This window comes from Drosophila obscura, unplaced genomic scaffold (assembly GCF_018151105.1).
Source record: "Drosophila obscura isolate BZ-5 IFL unplaced genomic scaffold, ASM1815110v1 contig_14, whole genome shotgun sequence".
Lineage (NCBI taxonomy): Eukaryota > Metazoa > Arthropoda > Insecta > Diptera > Drosophilidae > Drosophila > Drosophila obscura.
This window is the reverse complement of record NW_024542724.1, coordinates 314,787-342,095: the sequence shown is the minus strand read 5'-3', so window position 1 is coordinate 342,095 and position 27,309 is coordinate 314,787. Positions and strand designations below refer to the sequence as shown.

General features: G+C 43.0%; 2 protein-coding genes across 9 annotated transcripts in view; one reads left to right on the top strand and one right to left on the bottom strand.

The window, feature by feature from the left end:
* The first annotated feature begins 1,026 nt into the window (after positions 1-1,026).
* LOC111071804 (medium-chain acyl-CoA ligase ACSF2, mitochondrial) lies at positions 1,027-4,333 on the top strand. The gene is made up of 3 exons (XM_022363326.2): positions 1,027-1,286; positions 2,487-3,939; positions 4,005-4,333. Exons 1-3 carry the CDS (start codon positions 1,213-1,215, stop codon positions 4,263-4,265), a joined length of 1,788 nt encoding a protein of 595 aa, XP_022219018.2. The 5' UTR covers positions 1,027-1,212; the 3' UTR covers positions 4,266-4,333.
* A 37-nt stretch (positions 4,334-4,370) lies between these two features.
* The window catches only part of LOC111081968 (cingulin), a 101,972-nt gene continuing 79,033 nt past the window's right edge, over positions 4,371-27,309 (bottom strand). For 6 of the 8 annotated variants that reach the window (XM_041596333.1, XM_041596335.1, XM_041596334.1 and 3 more), the window contains 5 exons: positions 13,211-13,521; positions 12,910-13,140; positions 7,858-8,053; positions 7,106-7,790; positions 4,371-7,036 (listed from right to left, as the gene is read on the bottom strand). In XM_041596333.1, the coding sequence (XP_041452267.1) occupies positions 6,004-7,036; positions 7,106-7,790; positions 7,858-8,053; positions 12,910-13,140; positions 13,211-13,521 (2,456 nt within the window). In that variant the 3' untranslated portion in view covers positions 4,371-6,003. Of the gene's footprint in view, positions 7,037-7,105; positions 7,791-7,857; positions 8,054-12,909; positions 13,141-13,210; positions 13,522-19,934; positions 20,371-25,666; positions 26,274-27,309 lie in introns of those variants that run through there. The other 2 variants (XM_041596336.1, XM_041596340.1) reach the window with 2 other exon arrangements.

Here is a 27,309-nt window from a genome sequence, read left to right as displayed (position 1 = left end):
TAGTTTGCAAATTTTTATTTCTCAAATCAAAAAAAAAACTCAATTTTTTTTTAACTTTTGAATGCCAACTTTTCATGATGAATACTGTACTTTTTGGGCCGACAAGCGCCTGTCTTGTATGTAGTGGCACAGTTCAACTACTACAGCAGTCAAAATCGTGAATAAAAGTATTTAAAATACCCTCCCAAAAAGAGTATATAATCGTCTGTTTTCCAAATTAGAAAAAATTAAAAAATTTTCAAATTATATTCTGGATCGCATTTTGAAACTTTTTGCTATTTCTTTTTAATTGAAGCGAATCTTTATCTGATAAATTTACTGTTATCTGTGTTCGTATCATCTAATAAATTCTTTATTATTTATACGAAAAGGTGTGTATATACAAAAGCAAACAGAACACTCAACAGCTGGTTGACTTTCAATCTCCGGTAAGTCTAGTAGCGATACTACCCATAAACAAACCATTTATTTATATTAAGTTCTATTACATACATTTGTTTATGTATTTATCAGCTGCTATACAATCAGCAATCTAAGGTCTATGACATTATCACAACTTTGATGTAACATAACAAAGTACTTCTGAATATTCACTCTTGACTCGACTCACAGATCGTCCAACAACTATACACAATGTCCACCCTAATCGGGGGAGAACGCACATTTCAGGCAACTCATAAAACTACGAATCACGCCATAACAAAAAAAAGCTTCAAACATTAAAAGCAACAAAAATCGGCACCAAAAACCGGTCGTACGTCCCCCACAAAGCCCCCGAGGCCAGACGAGTTCTATTATAGAGCAGCCGCAGCCGACAGCCACACGTGCTGTCTTTCGGGAATGGCAAACGCAAACAAAATGTTGATAATATAAAAGAAAATAATGGCAATGCTAAAAAAAAAAACAAAGCAAAACAAATGCGAAGCTGACGAAGATCGTGTGTTGTCGTGAAATAAAGAAAAACTAATCACTAAAGCTACAGAGCGGAGAACCAGACCAGATGGACGGCGATTAGAATGCCGGTGCTCACTCTGTTCTTGAACTTGGCGAGAGGCGGACGTTCAATTGGAAAAAATATAATAAGACTTAAATTGAATAAAGATCGTTAAAACCGTTGAATTCAATTCAAATACAATTGTGGCGTGTACAAGTGAATGTGTGAAAATATTATGAAAATTTGATTAATATTCGAGTGGAATTGTGATATCAAACATGATAAATAAGCGACTGCAGATTGTTTCTAGGCATGTGCTTCGGCAGGGATTCCTGCTCCAGGCTATGCGCAGGTAGGACACCAAAAGCAAGACCATCTTTTAAACTCCTTCCAAGGTTTTCCAAAGGAGTATCTGAGCCATAGGTGCTTGGTATGCCAACCCCAAGATAAAAGTTTCCAGACAATAAATGCGCAGTTTTTGCTGGGGTGTGTCTGTGTATCCCCCCCCATCTCCCTTTACCGACCAACTTCTGCACATATGTTGCGTAACCATTTCGATTCCAGCTGTTTTAGTACAGTTGCCAATTCAAAACAAAGATCTTCAACTGGGATAACTAACCAAGTGCCACGCCCCCCGTAACATAGTAGTGCTAAAAATAGATTAAAATTAAATTGGATGACATCTAAAAGATAAGCAAATATTTGTCGACAGAAAGTTCCATTCGCCTGATAATTTATGGGAGTGAAGACCCTCATGTGTTAATTGATATTCGATAAACGTGCCTTAATAGATATTTAATATTTACATGTACATATACACATATAGAACAATTGTTACCATCTATTACTTAAATTATGCAATTAGTATGTATGTATGTACATATATATGGCACATACATATGCATATGTAAACTGTTGGCTAGATTAGATAGGTAGTTTTCATCTAGTTGCGACTTCCTCCCCCAGCACCCAGCAAACACGCTTACAGCTTGCAAGTACATCATTCGGTAGAGAAAAACACTCTTAATAAAACCATAATAATATCATACCATCCATCCCACAGCACAGCAACAGACACACACACCTCTCATGCCATGCATTAAGCTTTAAAACGAAGCAAAAGCTTTGACATTAGCAAAGAAATGAACCCACTCTTAGCGCAGAAGCAACCAGCAGACTTGGTGAACAGAGACTTTGACTTTGACACGTAGCCAGCTCAGCTGTAGAAGTAATCAAATTAAAATGCTCGTATTACAAATTTAAAAATTAATCTTAAAAATAATTTTATTTAGTATTCCAAATAATGTTTGTATCCTATGTAGTGGTCTATAACTAAAAGTTACTGTGTAAATGTTTATACTATTTTAGACAAGTCTATCTCTCAAATTATATACAGACTTAATATCTAGGAGTACTAGTAGAGAGTATTAAGAATTCGTTTGGTAAAAGTGTTATCAATTAGTAGAAACCAAAAGAAGAAACATCTATAAATTTTTCGTGTTAGTAGTCCCAGATATATTCTAACACATTTAATTTTCCTCGTCCCCCTTAGTGTGTCCACCTCTATGCCAGCCCTCATCAGCTACCGACATCATATTGGCAAAGAAGCTCTAGTCTATCGCACTGTGGGCCAGGAGTTGGAGCTGTCGGCGTCGAAATATGCCGATACGGAAGCCATCGTCTCCTGCCAGGAGGGTAAGCGCTACACCTTCAAGGGCCTGCTGGAGGAGGCCGACCGTTTGGCGGCGGGATTCCGCAGGTTGGGACTGCAGCCGGGCGATGCTGTGGGGCTGTGGGCTCCCAACTATATGCACTGGTACCTGGGCATGATGGCATCCGCCCGGGCCGGCCTCACCTCGGTGGGCATCAATCCAGCGTTCCAGGGCCCCGAGGTAGCCTACTGCCTAAATAAGGTGAATGTCAAGGCCATTGTGGCGCCGGAGACGTTCAAGACCCAGAACTACTACGAGATTCTGCGCAGCATTTGCCCGGAGATAGTTGATGCCGATCAGGGAAAGATCAAGAGCGAGAAATTCCCACACCTGCGCTCTGTCATCATCGACAGCAAGGACGGTCTCAAGGGCGCTCTGCGCTTTGACGATTTCCTGGATCTGGCCAGCAAAACCGAGCGTGAGGAGATCGGCAAGCTACAAGCCAAGATCTGTCCCGAAAGTGCCTGTAACATTCAGTTCACGTCGGGCACCACGGGCAGTCCCAAGGCGGCGGCTCTCGCTCACTATAATTTTGTTAACAACGGCATCCATGTGGGTAATCGCAACGAGCTCGAGGGGGAGAGAATATGCGTCCAGGTGCCACTGTTCCATGCCTTTGGTGTTGTGATCACGATCATGGCCGGCTTGAGCAAGGGCGCCACTCTGGTACTGCCCGCGGCTGGCTTCAGTCCCAAGGACTCGCTGCAAGCCATTGTCCAGGAGAAGTGCACTGTGATACACGGAACGCCGACCATGTATGTGGACCTCGTGAGCACGCAGCGCAAGCTGCAGGTGCCGCTGGGCAGAATCAAGAAGGCCATCACCGGTGGAGCCATAGTCTCGCCGCAGCTCATCAAGGACGTCAAAGAGGTCCTGGGCGTTGAGGCCTTGCACAGTGTCTTCGGTCTGACGGAGACAACGGCCGTCATCTTCCAGTCCGTTCCCGGCGACAGCGAGGACAAAGTACTCCACACGGTGGGCCATCTGCAGGATCATGTCGAGGCCAAGGTAATCGATTCCGAGGGCAAGGTCGTGCCTTTGGGCCAGCCCGGAGAGTTGTGTGTCCGCGGGTATTCGACTATGCTGGGCTATCACGGCGATCCGGAGAAGACGGCGGAGACAATTGGCAGGGACAAGTGGCTGCGCACCGGCGATCAGTTCATCCTGGAGGCCAACGGCTATGGCCGCATCGTGGGTCGCCTCAAGGAGATGATCATCCGCGGCGGCGAGAACATTTTCCCCAAAGAGATTGAAGACTTTTTAAACACCCATCCGCACGTCATCGAAGCTCATGTGAGTACCAATCGAAGTTTACTTTAAGTGATTTATGACTGATGGGTTCGTTCTCTCTTTTTCAGGTGATTGGAGTACCCGATGAGCGTCTGGGCGAGGAGCTGTGCGCCTTTGTCCGCCTGAACGAGGACGTGGATCCTGCCACTTTCAACGTGGAGGCGTTGAGAGCATTCGGCAAGGGAAAGCTGGCTCACTTCAAGATACCGCGCTATGTGTGCCCAGTCGAGGCATTCCCCAAGACCACGTCTGGCAAGATCCAGAAGTTTAAGCTAGTGCAGGAATTCAAGGAGCGTGTGGGCAAGGATCGTGAGGCCGTTAGAGTTTAGAGATATTTTTACACCTGTAAATCGAACAATAAATTGAAGACTTTTTTTATCAGACGTCTTTCAATCGATTTGGTGGCCCCCGCCCCCTAGTGGAAATTCATTTTATAGTTTCTGAAACAATTACTTATTTATTTATGGGCTTCTTGAAATTATTTAGCAAAAAATATTCATAGGGATTTATTCTGTAGCAACGTTTCTCCCGCTGTTTTTTCTGCACCTGCTCAGGGACAGAGTTTCCTTTGATTGGCGCCTGGGGTTGGATTCCCTCTCAGCTGTAGTTCTCTCACACATAATAAAAATAAAAATAACATACAATACTTAAAAGTTAATGACAATGCCTGCGTGTTACAAAGTTTGCGTATTCCGAATCTATACATATAAAACTCGCATACTTCGGAGACTCGGATACAATCCAAGGATAACAAAAAATTAAAACATATGTAACTAAAACTAATACAAATTCATACGTACGCGAATATATATATATATGTATGTATGTCTATTTATATGTATAGTTGAGAGAGTACTCTCGTATAAACTAGGATTTTAAACAGTTTCAATTTGCGTTCCTTTCTCATTCCACAAGGCATTAAAAACTAAATAATAAATACGCGTACATCTAGAATTTCCATACAAAACACAAGAATAAAGCTTAAAGATCTGACATACTAATTGGTACATTATTGTTAATATTATTATTATTATTATTATTACACACGATTAGCGGGCGTTTAAGGTAAGTCATTTAAGGACATCGAGTGAATGGATTTGTTGTGGGTTTGAGCTTGGGGATTGTAAGTTGAGAATCGCTAGAGGCTAGTATTTGGATTGGGATTAACACATACATATACATATACGTGTACGAAATCAGCGAGTCGCGGTTAGAGTACAATATCAATATCAATATCGCTATGGTACGGGGTATCGTAATAAGTTTTATGCAAATATTCAACTGCTTCAGCTAAATGCTACCCATTACTTTACTGCAGGAGTTCTGCTCGTACTCCTGATTAGTTTGAAACATGTTTAAGATTTATATACGAGTATGTACTGTATGCAGCAGCTATCCTGAACTTGGCTTAGCTTTCTGTATGTTATATTGTTATATTGTGTGTGTCTGTGGGTGTTCCATTAAAAAAGTTACTGGTATACTTTAACATTTATGTGTCCCCTTCCATATACTATATTCCTATATTCCAATATTCCATATTCCGTATCCCATACTCGTATGACAGACGGACAGTGTGACGGCTCCGCTTGCAGTGCTCTACTAGCTGTAATTCTGTAATCTGTTATATATCCATGCATTATCCTGTTATACATAGGTAAAGTAGGGCATCTACTACATATATATATCATATCTACTACAATGCTAAATGCAATTATTTACACAAACATTTTCAATTCTGAAATATCAACTATTATATTTGTTTGTAAATTATATCATTATCATTTAAGGGTACTGCTGAAAGAATTGCCAAGCTATGCTTCCCCTCTGACTTCCATTTCATGTTCTTTCACAAGGTGTTTGGGCGCTTTAGAAGCTATCATCGTCGTCCTCATCCTCCTCATCGTCATCGTCGTCGTCGTCGTCCCCGGGCTCGCCCACAATGAGCTCCTCCTGCTGGACATCACTCACGGCATAGGCGGCCATCTCGTAAGCCTCTTCGGCTGCCTCGGCAACGGCAATCTGCTCGATGACTGCCCGCTCCTCGTAGCCCACGCCCGGCATGTCCTGTCATGCCTCGGCCTCCGCATCGGCGGCATCCTCCGACCAGCTGACCTCCATGGGGGTGCAGGGCAGCGCCTCCTCAATGGACATGCGGGAGGACGGCTGCTTCGGTCGCTTGGACAGGGAGCCCACCGAGGCCGTGCTGGAGGTGGAGCTGCGCATCATGTCCTCCGAAGAGGCCGAGCAGCTCTCGTCCTCGGAGTTGGCACCGGAGACCATGGCCTCGCCGGCCGACTCCTGAATCTCCTGAAACTTCTTCAGGGCATTGGCCTCGGACGACATGAGCTTAATGGTGGAGCTGCGCGGACGCATCTCCGACTGCAGCGTGGGATGTGGCGAGCTGGAGCAGACGGGATGCTGATCCTCGTTCCAGTCGGGCAAAAGCATCTCTCCGCCCAGCGCGGCGTCGGATGTGTGTCGCTTCTCGCAAACAGCGGACGTCGAAGCCGAGGCCTTGATGCACATGGAATGGGATCGGGTGCGGGCCTCCGACTCGCCGCTGAGAGAGTTGCCACGCATCAGCGCTGTGGCCGACATGCTCTGCGAGAGCGGATTAGGTCCAAGCGATGATGAGCCGCCGTTTCTGTGGACCGACGATGAGGTGCCATTCCTGAGGGACGACGATGTGTGGCCGTTGGCGTGTCCATTGCTTATCGACTGCTGGCGGCGCTGGATGGGGCTGCGCTCGTTGCTGCCGCGTAGGGATCCGTTGCGACGCACCATCTTTGCGGAGTTCACCTTGGGCGTCTCGCCGTCGATCTCCAGGGTCCAGCTGATCGAGTCGTTCCTCTCGATCATTCCCTTGATCATCGGCGATGTGGGCGATGACGATGACTCGTTGGTGCTGCGGCTGAAGCAGTGCGAACCGTCCTGCGAGCTGAGGGATCGCTCATGCAGCCGAGCCTCGGCATTGTGCAGCTTCTCGGTGCGCGTCTTGAGCAGATACACCATCTCCTCCTTGTCGAAGGTGAGACGAGTGCGCTTCATGCTCTCGTGGTTGTAGGCCTTCTGAAGTTCATCCAACTTTTGTTGAGTTTCCCTGCGAGAGAAGAAGAAAGGACTGTAAGCATGGAATTCCTTTGGCTTTGGGTTTCGTCTTAGTACTTACTTCTCCTTATCGGCTTTGGTCTCTAGTTCCAGCTGCAGCAACTCGTTCTTGGACTTCAGCAGATCCAGCTGATTGGCCAGCTTGAGGCGCTCCTCGCCCTCGCGCTTCAGGTCCGCGTTCTCCTTGGACAGCGACGAAATCTCCGCCTGCTTCAGCTCCAGGACGCAGCGCAAACTGTCCGCCTCGCTGGTCAGGCGGCACAGCTCAGCACTGGTGTCGGTCAGACTGGTGCTGGTGCTGGGACTACGCTGCTGGGACGAGGTGCGCAGCACGGATATCTCGTCCTGGGAGAGGGTCAGACGATCGCGCAGATCGCGCTCGCTGTACTCCTTGCTGGCCCGCAACGTGTTCAGCTCCTTGGTGAGGCTCTGGACGCGCTCGTTAAGCTCCTGTTCGCGCTGGGCTGCCTCGTGAATGCTGGTGGTGTGGATGTTCTTCTTGCGGATGAGTCTGTCGCGCAGCTCCTGCTCCTGTACAGCAGCCTTTTGCAGGCGCGACTGCAGATCCATAATCTGTACCTCGGCGGTAGTCAACTGATCCATCTTGAGGGCCAGCTTGTGCGAGACCTCCAACTGGTAGGCCTCCTGCACCAACTTGTGCTCCTCGTCCTTGGCCCGCAGCTGGGCCTCCAACTCGCAGAACCTTTGCTTCGCAAGCATTTGCACCTCCATTACTTTATCTTCGGCTAATGAAAAGGAGACATTTTTGGGTTAGTTTCGTGCATCGAAAAGGATAGAAATCCAAATTCTCACCTTGCTTCAGTTCAGTGCGATGCAAATGCTCCCGTTCCTGCTGCCGCTGGGCCCACTCCACATCCTTGGCGTGCAGCTCTCGGCGCAGTTCCTCGCAATCCCGCTGCGTCTGCTGCAGCAGCCCGATCGTCTCCTCCAGGGCACTTCTGTCCCGGGCACACTGCTCTTTGGTCTCCGCGCAGGCGCATGCATCCAGCTGAAAGGCACAAAACACACACAATAAACGTTAGTAGAGTCGCTATAAATCCGGCTATAAAGTGCCATTCGGTTCGGCCATGGATAGCTCTATCTGTACGGCGAGTAATTAAAAAGATATTTTCAAGAGTCTCTTTTGCACGGAAGTCGCAACAAAGGGAAATCGTCAGGAGCGAGGGAAATTCCCTCCGCAGACAATGCGGATGGAGAGGTCTGAGATGTTCGTTTCGCGGTTAAGGTCGCTTGGGAAAATCCCATAAAATACAATTTTTAATTTCCTCAAGAGATTTCCTTGTATTACTGCTCTAACCCTGCATACCTGTTGCTGTGCATAGCCCTGGGCATAGGCGATATTATCCATAAAGTTGGGTATCCTGCTGTTGGTGGGGCTGCGGGGCGCCGTCCAGCTGATCAAATCAAAGTCCATGGTCTGGGACGACAGTTTCTCGTTGGTAAAATCAAAATTGTCAAACATATTTGCTCTCGTTCTGTGCGCAGTAGTGTGTTGAACACGAATACTTGAAGTAGACTGATGGCCAAACGACCAGGACGATCTGCTTTTATACCCCGCACCCCGCACCACACACCCGACGCGGCAGGTAGATTACAGACAAGGAAGACATCTTGCAGGTAGTGGGATCAAACGAGTCTCTCCGGATATGCTGAGCAAAATATTTACCAGGGATTTGGATTTATGAGAGACGAACCAAATAATGCAATGCAATTTTTAAAACATGCTGCGAAAAGGGTTCTGGCAGTTCTGTTTTCTGGGTTTCGCTTCCTGCCCCAGTCCGCGCATGAAGAAAAAAACTAGAAGGGAATATGTAATGTGGGTGTAGCCCTCAGTGGCCAGGGGAAGGGTTGCATTGGATTCGCTTGGGCCCCGCCTCGCCAGCTACGGGGCAAAAGATTTCCAACTCCGTCCAGCCCAGCCCAGCCCATCCCAGCGGCTTAGGGATCGATCTCTGGCCAACTTCATGTGGTTTCGGATCAATCGAACAATGTGCCATTTGGTGCATTGGTCACGCGCTTCCCAGTGAAGGCAACTGCAACTGCATTTTGGGGCGGCTCAATGTGGGTGTCTTGAATGCACTTCAAATTCACTGTAATGGCGCGCACCTTCTCTGCAACACTTTGGGTGGATGCGTGTCGAAGTGAGCCGTGAGCGCCTCACAGGCACGGGCTGGATGGGTTCAGATGGTATGCCAAATGCCAAATGGTCTTCGAGTGGCTGTTACAAATTTGATTTAACTAAAACCAATTGCAATTTGCATAGGAATTTAGTGGGCACTTGAGGGACTGAGCTATGATCTGTGTAAAAGGATTATTCAGCCGCGTATCGCATGTACGATATGTCTACTCTAATTTCATTTCATTTCCTATAACTATTTGCTAGACTATCAAGATCAATGGCGCTCCATTCGTTGACGGTCGACAGTCGACTGGTTAATCCCGATCCACAAATTAAGAGGTGGCCGACTTGGCCATAGTGATTGCCATATCCACGCCTGCAGTCGCCGTTTCGCTGTCCAGCAAATTAATTGCCATCGTGTCGCTGTGTCGCAGACTCAGTCACTGCCTCCGAATCCGACTCCGTTCCAGACGGCTGACATTTGCTGGATGCCAGTCAATGCAGACATCAACGGAGACGACGACTAAGATGAAGACGAAGACAGGGACAGCGACAATTACCTGACAAGGACGTTGGCAATTAAAGTGTTGAAATCGGTGACTTGCCGCCGGGGAGAGAGAGACTATGAGGAAGAGTAACCAGTCCTCTGACTGGATTTAATCCTTTGGCTACGAATTGAGACAATTTCAGGTTGCGCACTCTACTATCTTAATGGATCGGCAATTGTCCTTCAGCGGACACTAAAAACCTCATAAAAACGAGCACGAGGCTGCTGAGCACAAACCAGCCCAAAAATTCTACATCTAGCCTTGTCCTTTCTTGCCTAATGTCCTTGCTGTTTACACTATGGTACGAGTATGTGTGGAGGACCTTGCCGCCTGCTTTTCCACGGTTTTCACACCAAACTGTGAAGTCTCACTGGATCGGATCATATCTAAATAAATATTTATGTTCCGTGCTGTTGCCACATAAGTTTAGGCTTTTAGTGGGAAAATATTCAAACGAGCTGCCGTGTGTTGCGCGATTTCCCGAAATCGTTACCCCGAAATCCCCCTCTGAAAAAACAAATCCCTCCGCGCGTTGCATGTTTGCAGACACGCGGCCATCGATGCGATACGATGCGATGCGGCCTAACCGGTAGCCGCATGCAACAAGTTACCCAAATATTGTGGTATGCTCTTCCACTCCTGATTCCCGATATCTACTATTTACATATCTACTATTCACGGGTCTCATGGGTACTACGAGGCCAGGTTTGTTTTTTCGAAATGTGAATAAAGTAAATATGGGAAATGCACAAAATAAATACACAAATTGCATTAGGACATGTGCAAGCGCCAATGGAGAACCCTCAACGTCGAAATTCAAGGGAATACAGAGTCAAATTTTTGTGCATTTTATACTTAAATTTTAAATCGAATTTGGAGCTATGCAGAGTAATTTGTTAATAGCCTGCATGGAATATATGCCATCAAGCTCCAGCGAGTCTCGACCAAAAGTTAAAGTGCAAAAATATTCCAATTTCGGGAGGAATATTGATTAGATTGGTGTATACAGATTTCAAGAGTATATAGCAGAGAAAACTAACAAAGGAAGTCCATCATTTCTTGTAAGTTAAAAGTTATAAGAAGAAAAGTTTTCTTTGGAATATTTTGTGGGACTTTAAATAGCGTCTTAAAGTCCCAATGAAGAACGGAATCATTCTTTATCAGATAATTATATAAAGCAGGAAAAGCAGCAATGAAATGTTAATCAAATTTGTATTCAAAATACATTCCCCTTTTTCTGGTTGCTCTGAAATGTTCCATGTACTCGGTATAATCTGTTTTGATATTTAATTGAACAATGTGTTAAAACTTGAATTATTTCCAAGCAAATTACCACATAACAAACCAAAGATTTAGTTAATCTTCTTTGGATTTAAGTTTCCCCAAGCGCTTAATGAATTCCGTTTCGCAAAAGTACAGAAAATCGAAACATACTAAAAAAGAGACTAATTTTAAAACTTCCTTAATACTTCCTGTTGCTTCACTTATTCCTGAAAATTTCCCCAGCTCAATGTGAAAATTTCCGAGCAACAGCTTAAGGGATTTTGAAGTTTTTCTTTATTTTAATGACTTTCCTTTCAGACCACCAAAAAAAAGAATCCGAGTAAGGGGAAATGTTCGCAAATGGCCAACGCAAATGACATCAATACAATGGCAGCATCTGATGACACATATTGTGCAAAGGCATGGGCATTATGTTGTCATCTTTTCATTGCATAAGACTGAGTAAAATCTTAAAATATCCCGGAGCAGCAGTTGCAGAGTCTCGTCTCTTGCTTGTGTGTCTTGTGTGGCAATTGTTTCGATTATCCTTGGGACTTGTGTGAGGTATGCACTAAAGCCAATGGATTTGCGCAATTGTTAAAATTTTGGATGACACAAAAGGCTTTGCTGCTGTCCAAGACAAAATGTGCCTGAGGAACTTTAGTGTTCTCTTCACTCAGAGTGGCTTTAAAGTCTCCACTCCTCTGTTCTGTTCTGTTCTCTTCTGTTTTGTGATGTTCTTTTAAACAGCAGGAAAGTGACAAGTTCAGACAAATCGCAATTTCGAATTCTACCTAAAGCAATTGCGGTTGAAAAGTCAGCAGACAAACAACATCATAAATCGATTTATGATGCCCAGAGGCGATGATGTCTCGGAAGGATGTCTACTCCTCCACATTAACCTGTCATATTCGCCCATATGCAAATGTTAAACTAATGCTTTTCGCGTTTGTCGCTGATTTTTATGACCTTGTTATTGGTATTTAATAGAGGGCCGCGGATAGCCGACCCTTCCTCCGAACAGGTAGTGGCTGGACTCCGCTGGGCAAAAAAAATATAGCCATGGCTTAATCAAGGAGCAAATCATCATAAAGAAAAGGGAACCGTTTTCGACATCCTTTAACTGGCAAATCTCGACAAAACTCACACGTGCCCCGGAATTTTCATTTGTCTGATTAAATCCTTTACACCGAAAATGGCAAACACTTAATTGAATGGATGGAACACGGTCTCGGTCTCACTCTTCCTTGCTTGAACTAGAATGTGCCACTGGCTCACACCCTTTCATTTTGTGTTAGAGAAAGGCTTTCACACAGTTCCACATCCGAATAAAAGGAAAAGGGAAACGGGTAAGCGAGTACGATGTATGTACATATGTATCTAAGGATTTTTGGTAGCATCTGCTGCCTGGAAAACTTTTGTGCAGAATTTTCAGTTTTTAATTAGTGCAAACACAAAAAGTGAGCCCCGGATCAGGTTTCGTTGAGGTTTCTGCTTCGGCTTAGACCGCACTGACACAATTAAACAAAATTAGCTCAACTTTAAGCATAGATTAAGGCAAATTTCTCAAACAATAGCAAGTCGGCCGGTCGATCCATCAATCCCTCGCATATAATAGAGCAGAACATATGGATATGGATATGGCAAAGGGAACAATTCGGGAATTATTAGAGCAGGTGAACCCATGCCCATGAGCATACATATGTGGAGGACAATTACAATGGGCTGGGAAAGAGACGCGGATACGCTGAAGGATGTTCAGCTTCAAAGGGCTGAAGAGACTGAATGTCTAGGTATAAATCCCTGGCGCCTGCTTCTGCTAAATCCTCTCACTGATCCGCTACACATCGAACAACCGGACTCGTTTCTATTTATTGGTCACTCGTCGAAGTCTACTCTGTACTCGGTACTAACCTTTTGAGACATGAACTGAACCATTACAGCGAGTCCCATCATCTGACGCTGCTCCTGCTGCCTCTCGCTGAGGTTAGCATCGAGAAACTCTGTCAAGCGATCATAGTCCAGCACATTATTCTTAGTGAAGGGCTTCAGGGCGGGATACTGGATGGTTATGTCCCCGCGGGGACCGGCAAGCACTGTCATCGAACTGCACGACTTTCCAATGGCTTCGCAGACTGGGCTCGACTGGAAAAGATTTGAAAGTAAATTATTAGAATAGTTTATCGCTTATATATTTATAAGCATGAAATCTTACCTTATTTGTACTAGTTATATTACGGGTTATGTTTTCCTGATCTTTCTCATCCTGTTTGAGCATCTCCTTAGCTGCGACTGCATCGGATCCAGTCTGTTTCGGGGCATTGACTGGTTTGCATTCGCACTTCTTGAGCTTGGGTTCCGTCTGACATTTGCACCCAATGTCGGAGACACCGCAAACGCAGAGCGACTCTTGGCTAAGGGAAGCCCGTTTCGAGTCCCTCGGCGTTGGCGGTGTCGGGCATCCATTCGAGGACTGTCCATTGAGCTCCAGCAGCTCCGTTTGATCCACGCCAGAACGCAAAGATTCTGTAAAGAGAGAGGGAGGGATTTCAAAATGTCATTAGTCAAGTGACAATGATGGGGAAATATATATTAAATGTAGCCCATGGATTAGCCCAAAACTATCCCCAAGGTAACGACATTATGCAACTTTCAAATGGCGAAAGTCTTCGCTCATTAACTCATCTCCCAGATGAAGATAGACCTGAAAACACTCCTCCTCCTCGATGAAGATTAGCCAGAAGATGAGTTAACACTGCTCCCCCATGAAGATGAGGCTGAGGATGAGCTAACGATGATGAGGTAGGCCATGATCATGATTCATCTAACGATGAACTCAGCTCCACTCTCTTCCCCCAACTCGTCCAAGCGTCACGCAAAAAATGAGTAATTGCCTCGTGCCCGTAGACGACAAAAAACAAAAACTAAAAACCGCAATGGCAATAAATTTTCCTTTTGCATAATTCCATTGACAAAAGGGAAAGCAAGACAATCTTCGGCAAATGCCGCTACGAGGTGTAAGAGCTGCCACACCCATAACACTATATTGTAGTAAGTAGTAATGCCATAGGTCGGTGCCGTTGCTGGTGCTGGAGCTGGTGCCGTTGCTGGGGCCCATCATCATCAATTACCCGACGCTCTCTGTCCAGCTGCGAAGCTGTCAATTAGAGAGGATGCGTGGCCAATTTTTTAGCCAACAAATTGGCCTTGACAAGCCCCAAGATAGGGAGGCCCCCAAGTCCCCAGCCAAGAGAGAGAGATATAGGTAGGAAGAGGTGTGTTTGGGGTTCACTAACCGCCATGATCCATCCATCGATCAGTCCATAATTTACACGATTTCCTTACAAGCCACGCGCCGTTTTGCGGTTCCAAATTGAAGCTGTCTCTCGGCCTGGCCTGGTCTGGTCTGCCACAGTCAACGGTTGACGGTTTTATGTTACCACATAAATTTACGAGTATAGCCAAAGCGGCATACAAAGTTGACGATGTTTGCACAAGATTGGTAGGAGCACATGTCTCATATGACAATTGCTCTGGTCTCGTGTACCAGGAAAATTTTTTGCTTGTCTCAAATGAAAGGGGAGGAGTTGTCTTCCGGAGTTTGCCAGATTTAAGATCATTACCGCCAGATGATTATTCAAATATTGAAAGCGAAATTGCCTTGTCACCAAGGTTTAGTTGAGCGGAAAAGTCCATTGAAACTGGTTTTTCCAACATGATCAAAATGAAAATGTGGGTAGTCATAAAAACGTAAGGTAGTTTACATTCAAATCTTACAATATTACTTTAAATGAAATATAAAATATTGATAATTTCAATCAAAATCAAATCAATCTGAAGCTTATTTGGTTATTTGATTTTATGATAAACGAATAGTATTTTTATAGATATATTTATAGCCGCTGCACTGACAAACATTTCATAGACAACTGTTCATAAATTGTTGCACAAAACTACAACCCGCGCTTGCAGTATAGCTATCAATGCATTAAGTCAATTAATGAATTAGCCGACGACTGCCGTTGACAGGTGGATGCAACTGGAATTCAAGTGGACAAAATGTTACTTTCGCATCTATCCACTTTTAGAGATGTGTAATGTCAATAAATAAACGATACATGCTACAGAAACTACAACTAAACGAGATTTTCAAAATCTAAATTAAAGAGGAGTCGAGGTGTAATTGCAGGAGGGAAACAAAAATTATTTAGAAGCAAGCACAGTAATTTTTTGAGAAAATTTAGCAAAGGTCAATCTTTAAATAATAGCAATTCAGCTTGGTGTTCCCTGGCTATCCCATTACTTGAATATTCTTCCAAGAACATATTTCATAACAGGCAATCATTAATGGAGGAACCTTCGACAAAGTCATTGAGGAGCAGGCACACCTGATGCCGTCTCTCCCCTGAACTTCCTCAATGACACACGCCGTGCGAGCGACTCGAACGGGTCTGGCACACGACAGGCTCGTTTGTGATTTCAGCCAAGAAACAGAACATTTCGCATGGCAATTAGGCAATTAAATGACATTGGCTACGACCATTTAATTGCAAGGCCAACAATATTTGCCACGGCTCTGCTCTCACAGTTCAGTACACCTCGAATCCCCTTGGCCCTGCGTAATTTCCAACAATTTCAGTCAGAATATTCTCACGGCCCGACTCTCGCGGGTCCCTGTCGAATCGCAACAAGTTGCTGACAGGCTCAACCTGGTGACAGCCGAGCCGACGGGTGGTGCTCGCGGGGAGTGAGACCCGAACCGCGATTCCATTCCATTTGGACGATTTTATGGCACGGAAACCGACCACCTCAGTAGTTATATGGCCGCCTTCTATTTCACAATTCCTATTCCCATTTCCCATCCTATTTTTCACTTGGTTTGCAATGGGTCTCGGGAAAAACTCAGCTGCGGGTGATTTCATTCAGAAATTTTCTTGCTGTGTTGTTTTTTCGTGGTGGGAAAAGTGTTGTTTGGGCGCGTGGATTTTCCCAAATATATGGAAGGAAGGTTGTGACTTCATTAGGGATATGAATACTAGTTTGAATTTAATTGGTTTTGTACTAGCTAAATAAATTATTGGGAACAAGGCTAACATTAAAGAGAGAAGCAATAAGTGCGTATAGCAAAATTTTCCTCAACTCTCAAACAAATGCAAATTACATTGTCGCATATCTATACTTAGTTCATCCAACAGCAGCTACTATTTTTCTCTCTTTGCTGGGGATTTTCCCCCTTAACATTGTTTGCACCTTGTGTCATTCCAACAGTGGCAGACAGCATCCATCCACCTCCTGGACAACTCTCCCCCATACAATATCAATCAACATCAACTGCAACAATCCATTGAATGTTCAGTATTTGCACATGGGGTTTCGGTTTTGGTTTGGGTTCGGTTTCGGTCAGCCAAGCTCATAATGACGGTTTGGTTTGGGTTTGGGTTTGGTATGGGTTTTTGTATTTGCTTTTCAGCTAAAAACTCAACATGTGTCAAACTGGGACGGTGTTGCCAGTCTCTCGCGGTGCACGGAGCACGGTGCACAGTGGGCTGTGATGCTGTGATGCTGTGACACTGAGACGGACAGCTGCCGGGACGGACACTGTAAGGCTCTACATGTATGTATCTTTGAGGCGGTGCGCCGTTTGGGCGACAGAAAATAATTGAAATTCCAAAATATCTTATTTGGCATTAGGCAGCTGCCTCTGTCTCCGGCTCATTGTTGTTTTTGCCATTTTAGTGAATTTTGGAAAATTCAACTCCAGCAACCTGTCTCAACCCATGGCGACCCACAAAAAACACGTCCGTCCAATGGAAATGCGCGTAATTAAAACGAGCAGCAACGACTCGAAACTGGCATTTCAATTAGCTGCGTTTGGAAAATGCTCAAAAACCAAAAAACAAAAACAAAAATCACTACACTTGACTCAACTCGACTCGACTCGACACAACGCTACTTGCCCCGACTTGAAAGCTAAACGTCGCTTGTCTCTGTCTATCGTTTGTAGCTGTCTCTTTCACTGCATTTGTAGCTGTCTCTATCGCTTCAGTGTCTGCTGTCCCTATCTCATTGTGGGTCTCCATCGTCTTTGCTGTCTCTGTTTTATTTCGCGCTTAGGTTGCAGCGATTTTTTGGGGGAAATGGGGCTATAGGAGGGTGTACTCGTACACTCGTAATACAGACAGTCGTCAGCCTTTGGGGTTTATTGCTGTGTGTGGCAGTCCATTTGGTGCTTTGCTTTAATTGCAATTTAACAACAAATTGTTTTAGCAACGAGCCACAGACACTGGACTGAGGCAGAGACAGTCCGTGGCCCCAAACACTATTAGTGGGCGAGAGTCAAGTGGCAGGCCGCGAATTTCTACAAATTCTTACTCGACATATAAGTATTTGAAAGAAAATTGAATAAAAAGTCTTAAAGAATGCAGAAGAATATTTTACAAGAAAGGGGAAATTAATTAAAATTTCGATAAGGGATCAAAGATTATTTTTACTCTTTGACGTCAATAATCTATTATTTACAAAAGAGTTCGTTTGCAAGGTTTTATGCATAGTTCTAAAAATATTCAAAGGATATATGTATGTATCTTCAATTAAACATAATTCTATGGCCTAAAAACATGTGATTGTGATTGACGTCAATCAAAAGCAGACCAAACGAATTATATGTAATTTTCCGCTTCTTTTCTTTCCAAAAACTGAACACACTCAACAAATTTTCACCGCAACTGTAGGCTTAATTAATTAATTATATTGGAAAATCGACCATTTCTCTGGATTAATAGATACACATTTAATGAAGCCCCATATATTTTACATATGTATTGTATTTGCTTTTTCATAAATTAGTTAAATGTACTATTTTGCTACAATGATTTCTTCAACTGAATGAAAGATACATATTCCTCATCCTAATTTCTATTCAGTGCTACATTTTCTTTATGCAGGAAGAAACATACCGGCAAATGTTATTCGTTAAAAGCACTTCCCTTTAATTGAACATATCCCATAAACAAACCAATTGAACTTATCCCCCTTTCAGCAACTCTCTCCCCGTTAGACCCTAAATGACACTCATTTGTAAACACTATTTGCACTAAATTATGCATTCAGCCAGTCAGGAAAAATAAAAAGACCAGCAGCCAGGTCATTTATAAACAACTCTCAATGGATAAACACTAAAGAAGGGAACCGAAAGAGTCAACAACGAAGAATAAGGCCATAAGATGGCCAATGGAAAAACGTTGCAGGCCATTCGCAGTACGGATGTATATATTATAGACACCCGATCGATTTCTGCTTAATATCAATCAGTTCCATGACTAAAGGCAAAAGTCTTTATGATGGGCGCCGAGACAGACAGAGACAGAGATCGCTTCAAACTGCCAGAGTTGTAGGCAGTGATGAAAGACACATATGAAGGGATTTATAGCGCATCAGGGCAAGATTTTCATTTCACTCATTACAGTGGGATATCGCCACTCATTTCGTATCTGTCTGGAAAACAATGCCTATAGGAACGCACACATTTCAAGGTCGTAGAGTCGTCGTCTAGCTTGGCGCATTTCCATTTATTTTCGCCTATCTTATTTTCGACTTTTTTTTCTGTGGCAAAATAAAGACTTTAAACATACTTTTTCTTTTTGGCTCAAGTTCTAATGATTATTTTTAGATAAGTTGTGCACGAAAACAATTTCTGTTCTACGAGTATCTTGGCCAACCAATAGTACAATGCCAGATACGAAAATAATGCAATAAGAACCGAATTTGTCTAATTAATCATTACATGACTGAGTGGGGCGAGCGGATACGTACATATATGTCTATGATTTTCCAATGTTTAGGTATATGTATGATTGACGTACTTATATGTGTATTCTGTTCATATTATTTTTGCGGTTGGCATATAGCGAAAAGAAAAATAACAAAAATCCCACGATAGAGAAGAAAAAAAAAAGCTTCATGACTGGAAAGCCAATAAGTGAGCAAAGGAAATGGTGAAATAAAAAAGAGAGAATAATAATTATGCGTGGTGAAATGGAAGAACATAGAGAATGGTGAATACTCCTAGGAAATATCTAAACTAACACCTTAATGTTCTTGCAATAAAAGAAAAATTATTCTGTATTTATAAAGATCTAGCATGTAAAGCTCTGCTTCCTAAGTATCTTTATAATATATTTACATATGTTCATATGTATGTTTGTCGCAGTGATTGACAGAATGATTCATCGCTGCACAGCTGAAACGATTCCTGCCCTTGGTCAAAGAAAATTGTTTCTGCGTTTCGGAGTGAACTATTATAGGGTTTACAAGAGATACCATTTTCAAGGAGAAAAACTCGGATATTGAAATAGTTTTTTCGGTCCAATACTTTTCTGGAATATACCATACTCTGTATGGTATGTGGTGTATATTTACCAAAATTTAATCCAAGATTCAACCATATCTTATACTCTCTTGGTTGGTTGTGTTGGTTACAGGGTATACTCAATGTTTTTGCCAAAAATCATGTTTGTTCAGTGGCAAGCTCTCTAGGCCAGCCGTCAAAATATATACATATTCTTTTTCATTTTTGTTGCTATACGCGATTGGCTTTTAATGCTTGTCCTCTATTATTTATTTTGCACAATATTTTGTTGATACACGGGCGCCATGTGCATTAAAAGTTGGTTGATTGAGACAGTCGGAAATTGCGTCGCAAGTCACGAGAAGACATTTTTCTCAATTATTAAAATTTGTAAAAGGTTTACAGCATTTAAAATATAACTTTAACCGATTCCAAATTCATGCATAATAATGTAATTGAAAACAGCAACGATTCAACAGCAACCACATATATGAATTTATATGAGAAATATTCACTTTTAAATATTATTTCAACTTCTATAATCTCTTTTTTAAATTACGCTCAATTTTCAATTGCAAACGATATGCCTTACCGCCAATTCCCTCATCCTCGGCGTGCTCATCATAATCGCAGACGACCAACAGCGACGACTCGACTACGGCACCAGCACAATCACCCGCAGCACCACCTACTACTGCACCAACCGTTTCGTACATTTCCATCATTACGGTACTTGCATACTGCTTCCGCTCTATTTGGTTTAATGTGGCCAAAGGCATTCAATTAACAGTGCCATAGCGGGGCGAAGACTCCCGACTTTGACGTTTGCCACGAAAGCGGGATCGAGGGAATTCGATTTTAATTGCCGACACTTGGGGACATCCTTAATGAGAGAGAGTCCTCTCTGGCAAGAATCCCCGCTTTTAATTTAAAAAAATGCACACGCACACACTATTTTTATTGATTCACATCTTTCTTTTCCAACTTGTAATTCTTCGCACACGCGTAGCTCCGAATCTCTGTACAATCCGCACAAAAATAATATACGCACTTAGTCAACAACGAGCTGGCGATACAATCGCGCAAACTTCTAAACATAAACTGTTAATGAATTTAATTCAAAATAAAGAGGCGCGAGTCGCCTCACAATCGTCGTTGTTCGTTTGGGATCGTCGTTGTTCGTTGCTCGTCGTTGTTCGTGGGCTTCATTTGCTGTATATTTTCTTTGGGGCAGCGGCAACATTTGCTAATTGTGGCGCTGATTTCACCATGTGGTGGATTATGATCACCACAAGGCGCTGATCAGACACAGTGAGAAAATGTATTAAAAAATAAATGTCCACCGACCTTTCATTTATCTTTCTTTTATAATGCCATTTTTCACATGCTAGGTAAAAAAAATTAAATAATTTTCTACGATTGTGTCATAAGGGATGACAACGCCTATTTTTATTTTCTCACTCATTTCCAGTATATTTGATATAACCTTCGACAACAATTAACTTATTTAGCTTGAAAATAACGACTAACGTAATTTTTAAAATTATGTCAAAATGTGTCAGGGAAATTCTAAAAGTTCCCAGACTCATTATCGAATCTGGACCAGCCTCAAATTATTAAAAATTTCATCAATTTTATACGAGAGTTAGACTCTTCTAGCTCTTGATGAACTGAAATTGATTGCTTAGTAAAATGTGCTACCATCTACGAATAATTTCTGTTGAATTGTGTTATTTCACCCAATCATTATTCTCAGTGTACGTCATATTCATACTCGTACATATAAATGTATGTACATACATATGTGCACAGCATTAATGAACAGCGCGAAAAAAGTGTACAATAAGCAGACCCAGGCGCGTAATTAAAAAAGAGACGCAAAACCAACTCCTACTCTGACGTCAGCATACGAAGAGAAATGAGCACGGAATGAGAGAAAGAGACACATTCTCAATGGAAAATTGATGACAAAGTCAGTTAAGATACTGCTGCGGGGCTGCTGGGATGGTGCATCAACGAGGGTCACTTAATTTACTTAGCAGGCGAACAATGAGCGAACCACTAGGCGCATGAGCAATATTTAATTAATTTTTGTCATTTCATTTACAGTAGCTGAAAGGGAAGGCATGCCCCGAAAAAAATAATACTGGGATTCAACTTCAGACTGGCGTCTAATTAATGACCCAATATAAATCAAAATTTAATGCCACAAAATCATAGCCCGACAGAGTGGGGTCACAGCACAGCAGCTGTTGGACGCCTACGCCCAAGTGAAAACACAGCAGAGACCACAATCATATATGGCTTGGCCCGGGCATGGCCCAGTGAACTTGTCAACAAGTGTTAATTGCAAAGCCAACAACATGGGAGAGGATAGAGAGAGAAAGAGAGAAGGAAAACAGACCCCAGACCTCAGATACAACGTCGCACGTCGTACGTCGCACTGTGCGTAAGCCAATAAAAAACACTTGGCATAGTTTTTGTCTTGGATTTCGCTTGGGTCTTGGTTTTACTTGGGTCTTGGTTTGAATCCGCTGGCTCTATGTCTATGGGTTTTGGGTGTCTAAGTCCAAGCACGAAGCGTCGCGACCAATTGGCGAAAAGAGAAATACGCATTTGGCTTTGTGCAGAATATACATATATAAAGAGAAATAATAGTACGACAAAAATAGAGGTATGAAAACAGACTCGAGATGAAGGAAGCGCGCACAAAAAAGTTATTAAATTTTCCACGCACAAATTTCAAATTATAATCCGTAAAGTGGAAGTTTGGGCAGCGAAGCGAATTGTTGAACATTTTGTGCAAAATTATAAAATTATAATTATTTTAATAGCATAATTTGATATGGGATTTGGTAGAGATCCCAAGAGTGTAATATATTAAAAATATTAAACTAGCACATAGGAAATTTTGGGAGCACAGAAAAGGTGTAACTAATTCCACACTTTTAATTGACTGAAGAAATAGTAATCAGGGGATGAGCTGAGGAATTTCAACACTTCAATGCGAAGACTGTGTGCTTATTTTAGAGCTGAACCGGAGGAGGCAAATGGGATCGATTCAAGTAAACAAATAGATTCAATGATACTCGCACTATCGAAACAAATGTAAGTAATACTTGCATAAGCATATTTGTTTGTTTATGCTACAGGTTGTCACGACAGATGTTTTCCAACGTACCCAGCTCTGCTTCATATTCTTATTATGTTCGTACATTTCCTAATATATTGGAGCTTCAGCGTGGATTATAAAAAGCCTATTAAGATGCATATCAAATCTCTTGCTAAACTCAGGTTATCAAAATCCCATTCAAATCAACATAAAACTCTTCTCCCATAGATCAACCCATTTCCATTAGAAAACTGTACCAAAACCCCGCAATCTTTGTTCTCTTAGGCCGATTCGAAATCGATTAGTGTTAGCCATAAATATTTTATAGCTCGACCTTAATTATTGGGTTGCCAATGAAAAAGAAAACAAGTTCAATGCGGCTAATCTTTCCATTTGGCCTGGAAACGGATTGCGCATACGCCCCGTGTTGGCCGATGGCCTGCCGCTTGACAATTTGGCCCGGGGCCAAGGCACATCTCGAGACTGAAAGGCATTGATCAATCAATTTGCACTGCTGCTCTGCTCTGCTGTGCCTGTTCTCTTGTGGTGCTACCGCTGCTGATGCAGCTGCTGGTGGCAACAATTGGTTGTGCTCTGCTGCACAGAAGCCGCCACTTGGACTTGGACTTGGCTGCACAGAGCACAGACGCTATTGTTGCCGCTGCCTCTACTTGTTGTAGAGGCTCTCTGGCGTTGCCTCTACCTCTTGTTGGCCTGGCCTGTGCTGTGTTGTACAGCCTCTATCGTGCTGCCACTTCTGACGCTGCTGCTGTGGTGCCGTTACGAGGTCTGCACTTGACTCCATTAGAGCCGAATGAGCCGACTGTCTATGTATCTGCTGCTGGCCTGGGCCTGGAGGCATGTGTGGTCACAGTTTGTTTGCGCCAAAAACGCAACAGTACCGTTAATGAACGCCGCACAGCTATGATTTAATTGTCTTTGGTATTTCACATTTCGTTCCCCTCCACATTTTCGATTTATTAATTAATTTTGTGCGAGCAAAGATTTATTAGTCAATCGTTTGCGGGAATTTTGAAAGCATTAAGTGAATTTTTATCACTTGGTTCCACTTGAAAAATGCCTAAAAAGCGAAATGAGTCGAAAAAGCCAGATGCACAGTTTTTGCAGCACTGTAAACAAGCGCGTATAACAGTTTGACAAAGCAGAGCTAAAAATCTCTCACTGCGCCTGCGTTCTCGTCCTGTGGCTGTCATATCTCATACACAATGAGTGTCAGTGTGTCAAATGTCCCACATCATACGCACACACTCTCTCATACACGACTGACGGGGGAAAAAGTACATTATGCAATTTTTATGCTCTTGCAAAGGGTATTATTGTTTTGAAGGAATATCTTTACCGATGAAGAGAAGGCAGTATTGACTAAATTCTAACTGCAACTTTGCTAGGATAATTTCTTATGAACATTGTGATATTCCATATATACTCTTAGATGTATAACTTCTTCAAAAAGTATGAAAATCATTTAAATAAAAGGTTCTTGTAAAAAAATCTAGTCTCTGAAGATTGTGATTCAAAAACTATAGTTGGTCAAGGGTATCTTTACCTTCGACTCCAAAGCATGCCTCTTTTTTCCTATGTTATGCTGAGGCACACAGCCGAGAGAGGGAGCGAGAGAAAGTGAGTGAGAAAGTGTTGTTTCTGTTGCTATTACTGTTGTTGGGGTAGCTCTGGAGATGAGTCATCATCGTCATTGTACGTATGCTTTTGCCACTGTCGTCGGGGTTGTTAGTCATCCAAACCAAACTTGAGACGCTGTGCAGGACCCTTGCAAGAACAGATAAAAACTTTTGAAAAAATTCTTGTCTAAAAAATCAATAATGGTCCATAGCAGCAGAAGGGCAGAAGAGGAGATACCAACCGGCCCATAAGGTTTGTGGCTTCCACGTATTCTTGTTGCGCCTATGCGTTGCGGGGCATGCGCACTTGATGGCCGCATGTTTTCGTGTAAAAGTGTTAAGAACCATAAATACTGAATGAGCCGCAAAGTGCCCGCTAAAACTGCCCATCAGTTAAGGAATCTGGCAAAAGAATGTTGCAGAAATTGGAGCATCATTTGCAATGGGTGTTTCCAATGCTCTCCAAGATAGGGATTAGAATTGGGGACAGTGGATAGAGGCAAGACAAATGGGAATTTTGACGGGGAAAATTGGCAAGGCTTATGTACGTAGATGACACTTGAAATATAATTGGGGGAAAGTATAGCCTGGCTATAAAGAAATTAAAATTAAAAGGTAGTTCTAGGCACGAACGAGGAAAACTGTGAAGAGATTGTTAACTATAGGAAATTCAATTTGGTTGCCTTCTACTGGGAACTATGTACATATATACGTATATTTGTTGTAAGCCAGTGGAGCTGAATGATACAGCACTTCCAACTCCCCAAGCTCCCATAAAACAATCAAAACCAGGCGATATTAAACCCTTAATTTATCAAACCTCTCAATTACAGATCTGAACATTTGTCCAATCATGTATTTTTCCAAGTGATGACAAGACTATGGTGACCTAACATACAAGCCAAATAAATGACTTGCCGAATGAAAAATGGAAAAAACTCTAGCAATTAAATACTATTTTTTGTTTTCCTATGGTTTATTTTTAGCATTTAGCAGCTAAAGCAAAACAAAATTTCATAATTAAGCTGAAATAACGAAAAGGCAGCCAAGAAATACGAAAATCGTATTTGCAACACTTAGCGCTGAAGTCCCAAGACATAAGCGATTGAAACACAGTCAAAGAAGAGAGAACAAAAGCTGATGTCTGGAAAAATTGTAACGCCTCGTCTGGCAATAGAAAGAACAGATTTTCTATACCCTGCAAATGGAGATTGGGATCCGCAGAGGAGAGGAGATGAGTGATCCGATGCCGTTAGACATGTTTGCGTTGCTTTTGGGTTGTGGGTCATGCCTAAGCAATTTTCAAATTATACAAGAGTCGGTGGGTCTCCGTTGAATTGGGTTGCCCAATTCAGATCTCTCGTCTCATCTTTCACTCTTGCTAACCAAATAGCCGCCGGCCAGAGCCAAACAATCGCCATTGTTCTCTGAATCACGGTGATGGGGGCCCAAAAACTAACTTCAAATGGGTCACAGCCGATGCTTGAGGAGGTATCCAACCATGGCAATTATCAATTGGCAGAATCCCTTAGTGGAAATTGATTTTTTTTTTTTCTTTCATGTGACACTCACCAGCATCGCTGCCACTTCGTTTCTTATCGGAGAGCAGGGATTTCTGTTTTCGTGGCATCCGAAAGGAGTTCCAGAGAAATGCTCCGCTGGCTGCGGATGACGACGACGAGGACGAGGAGGAGCTCTTCTTGCTGAACGAACGATACATATCCATGTCGTTGGTGTTCGTTGAGGATGCTCCCGAGGCAATCATGGATTTGGTGGTCGGTATCCTTGTGGCAGGCATCAGTTTGCTGGCTTTTCCCACATTCATGTTATTGTTGTTGTTCTGGCTGCTGCTGTTGTTGTTGAAGAGCTTTTTGATACCACTGCCAGCGCCACCGCCTCCTCCTCCTCCTATTCCTGAGGCAGCAGCTGCTGCTGCCCCGCCACAGCCAATGCCCGCATAGATTTTGCCGTATTTCACATCGTTCGGATAATCCTTATAGCTATACTTCTTGGCCTGCAGATTCTTATGATTTTTCAACATTTGTTGGAACTGTTTCACATCGACAGCCGTTGGCAACGAATACGTAGACGTGGACGCGGTTTTTGTCGCATTCAGACTTTGTGTCGAACCGTAGAACACTGAGCAGCACTCGTTGAGGCCCATTTTTGGGGCATGCGCGCACTCAAGCAGCGCGGTTCTCCGTCAGACAACCACCCAATGCTTGTCCAACTGTAAAAGCGTTATACGAGGGAGCTTGAGCCCCCAACAGCAACAACGATAGAGAAGAAAACACCACAACGGTCCCGCACACGTCTGTTTGTTTGAAAGTTCAGCGCGCGACTAACGTCTGGGCCCCCAAGCCGCAAGCAACAAATGGTGGAGACGCCGGCACCGGCTTCAGCTTCAATCGCGACTTCAACTGCGACTCCAATCGCGACTGCGACTTAAACAGCAACTGCGACACACGAAAACCGCATAAAGCAATTCGAAAAACTTCAGGCTTACCCAAAGTGAAATGCAAAATGGACATCAAAGAAATTTTATACGCCAAATGGATGAGAGGATGCGGACAATGACAGATTGAAGCAGAAAGAGCCTGCTTTTGTTTGGCCCCAACAATATTTTCAAACAAATGTATCTTGAGCTATTATGTCAATAAATGGCCAACCTTTATTTTTAATTTTAAGTTTAAACCAAACTTATTTGAAAATTATGTCTCATGTGCGTCTTGATTAATAGTTTATTTCCGCATTAAAGAATTTGCGATCACAAAAGCGAATTATTGATGAAGGCACATGCTCGGAAATAATTTCGTGTCTTCGTTCCCCTTTGAAATATCTCCTATATGAATATCATTCTTAATTTGAAATACTTTACATATGCAGCAACAACTCAAATTAAAACAAAAGTTCACCATTTCAATTCCAAAGATAAATAAATAATAATTCAAATAATATTTTCTTGTACGTCAATTAGCCCTTTCCCCAAAGTTTATGCACTCTTCGAATATGGCACTTGAAAAGAAATGTTGCCGCACATCGTTGTTTGTAATTATGGACTTTTTCTTTATACAAAAATTGTCGCCGTGACTTTCGCGTCACACTTGGCCAACAGCAAAAGTAGTTTTTCGTTTTGGCCTGGCCATTGACTGGCTGTCATATGAGAGTATGCAAAATATGTATAGTATAAAAGAAAAAAGAAAACTTTATGTCTG

Coding starts and splice junctions, on each gene's coding strand:
- LOC111071804 (XM_022363326.2), top strand. CDS start 1,213: ATGATAAATAAGCGACTGCAGATTGTTTCTAGGCATGTGCTTCGGCAG. Junction 1,287..2,486: donor CTGCTCCAGGCTATGCGCAG/GTAGGACACCAA, acceptor CGTCCCCCTTAG/TGTGTCCACCTCTATGCCAG. Junction 3,940..4,004: donor CGCACGTCATCGAAGCTCAT/GTGAGTACCAAT, acceptor TCTCTTTTTCAG/GTGATTGGAGTACCCGATGA.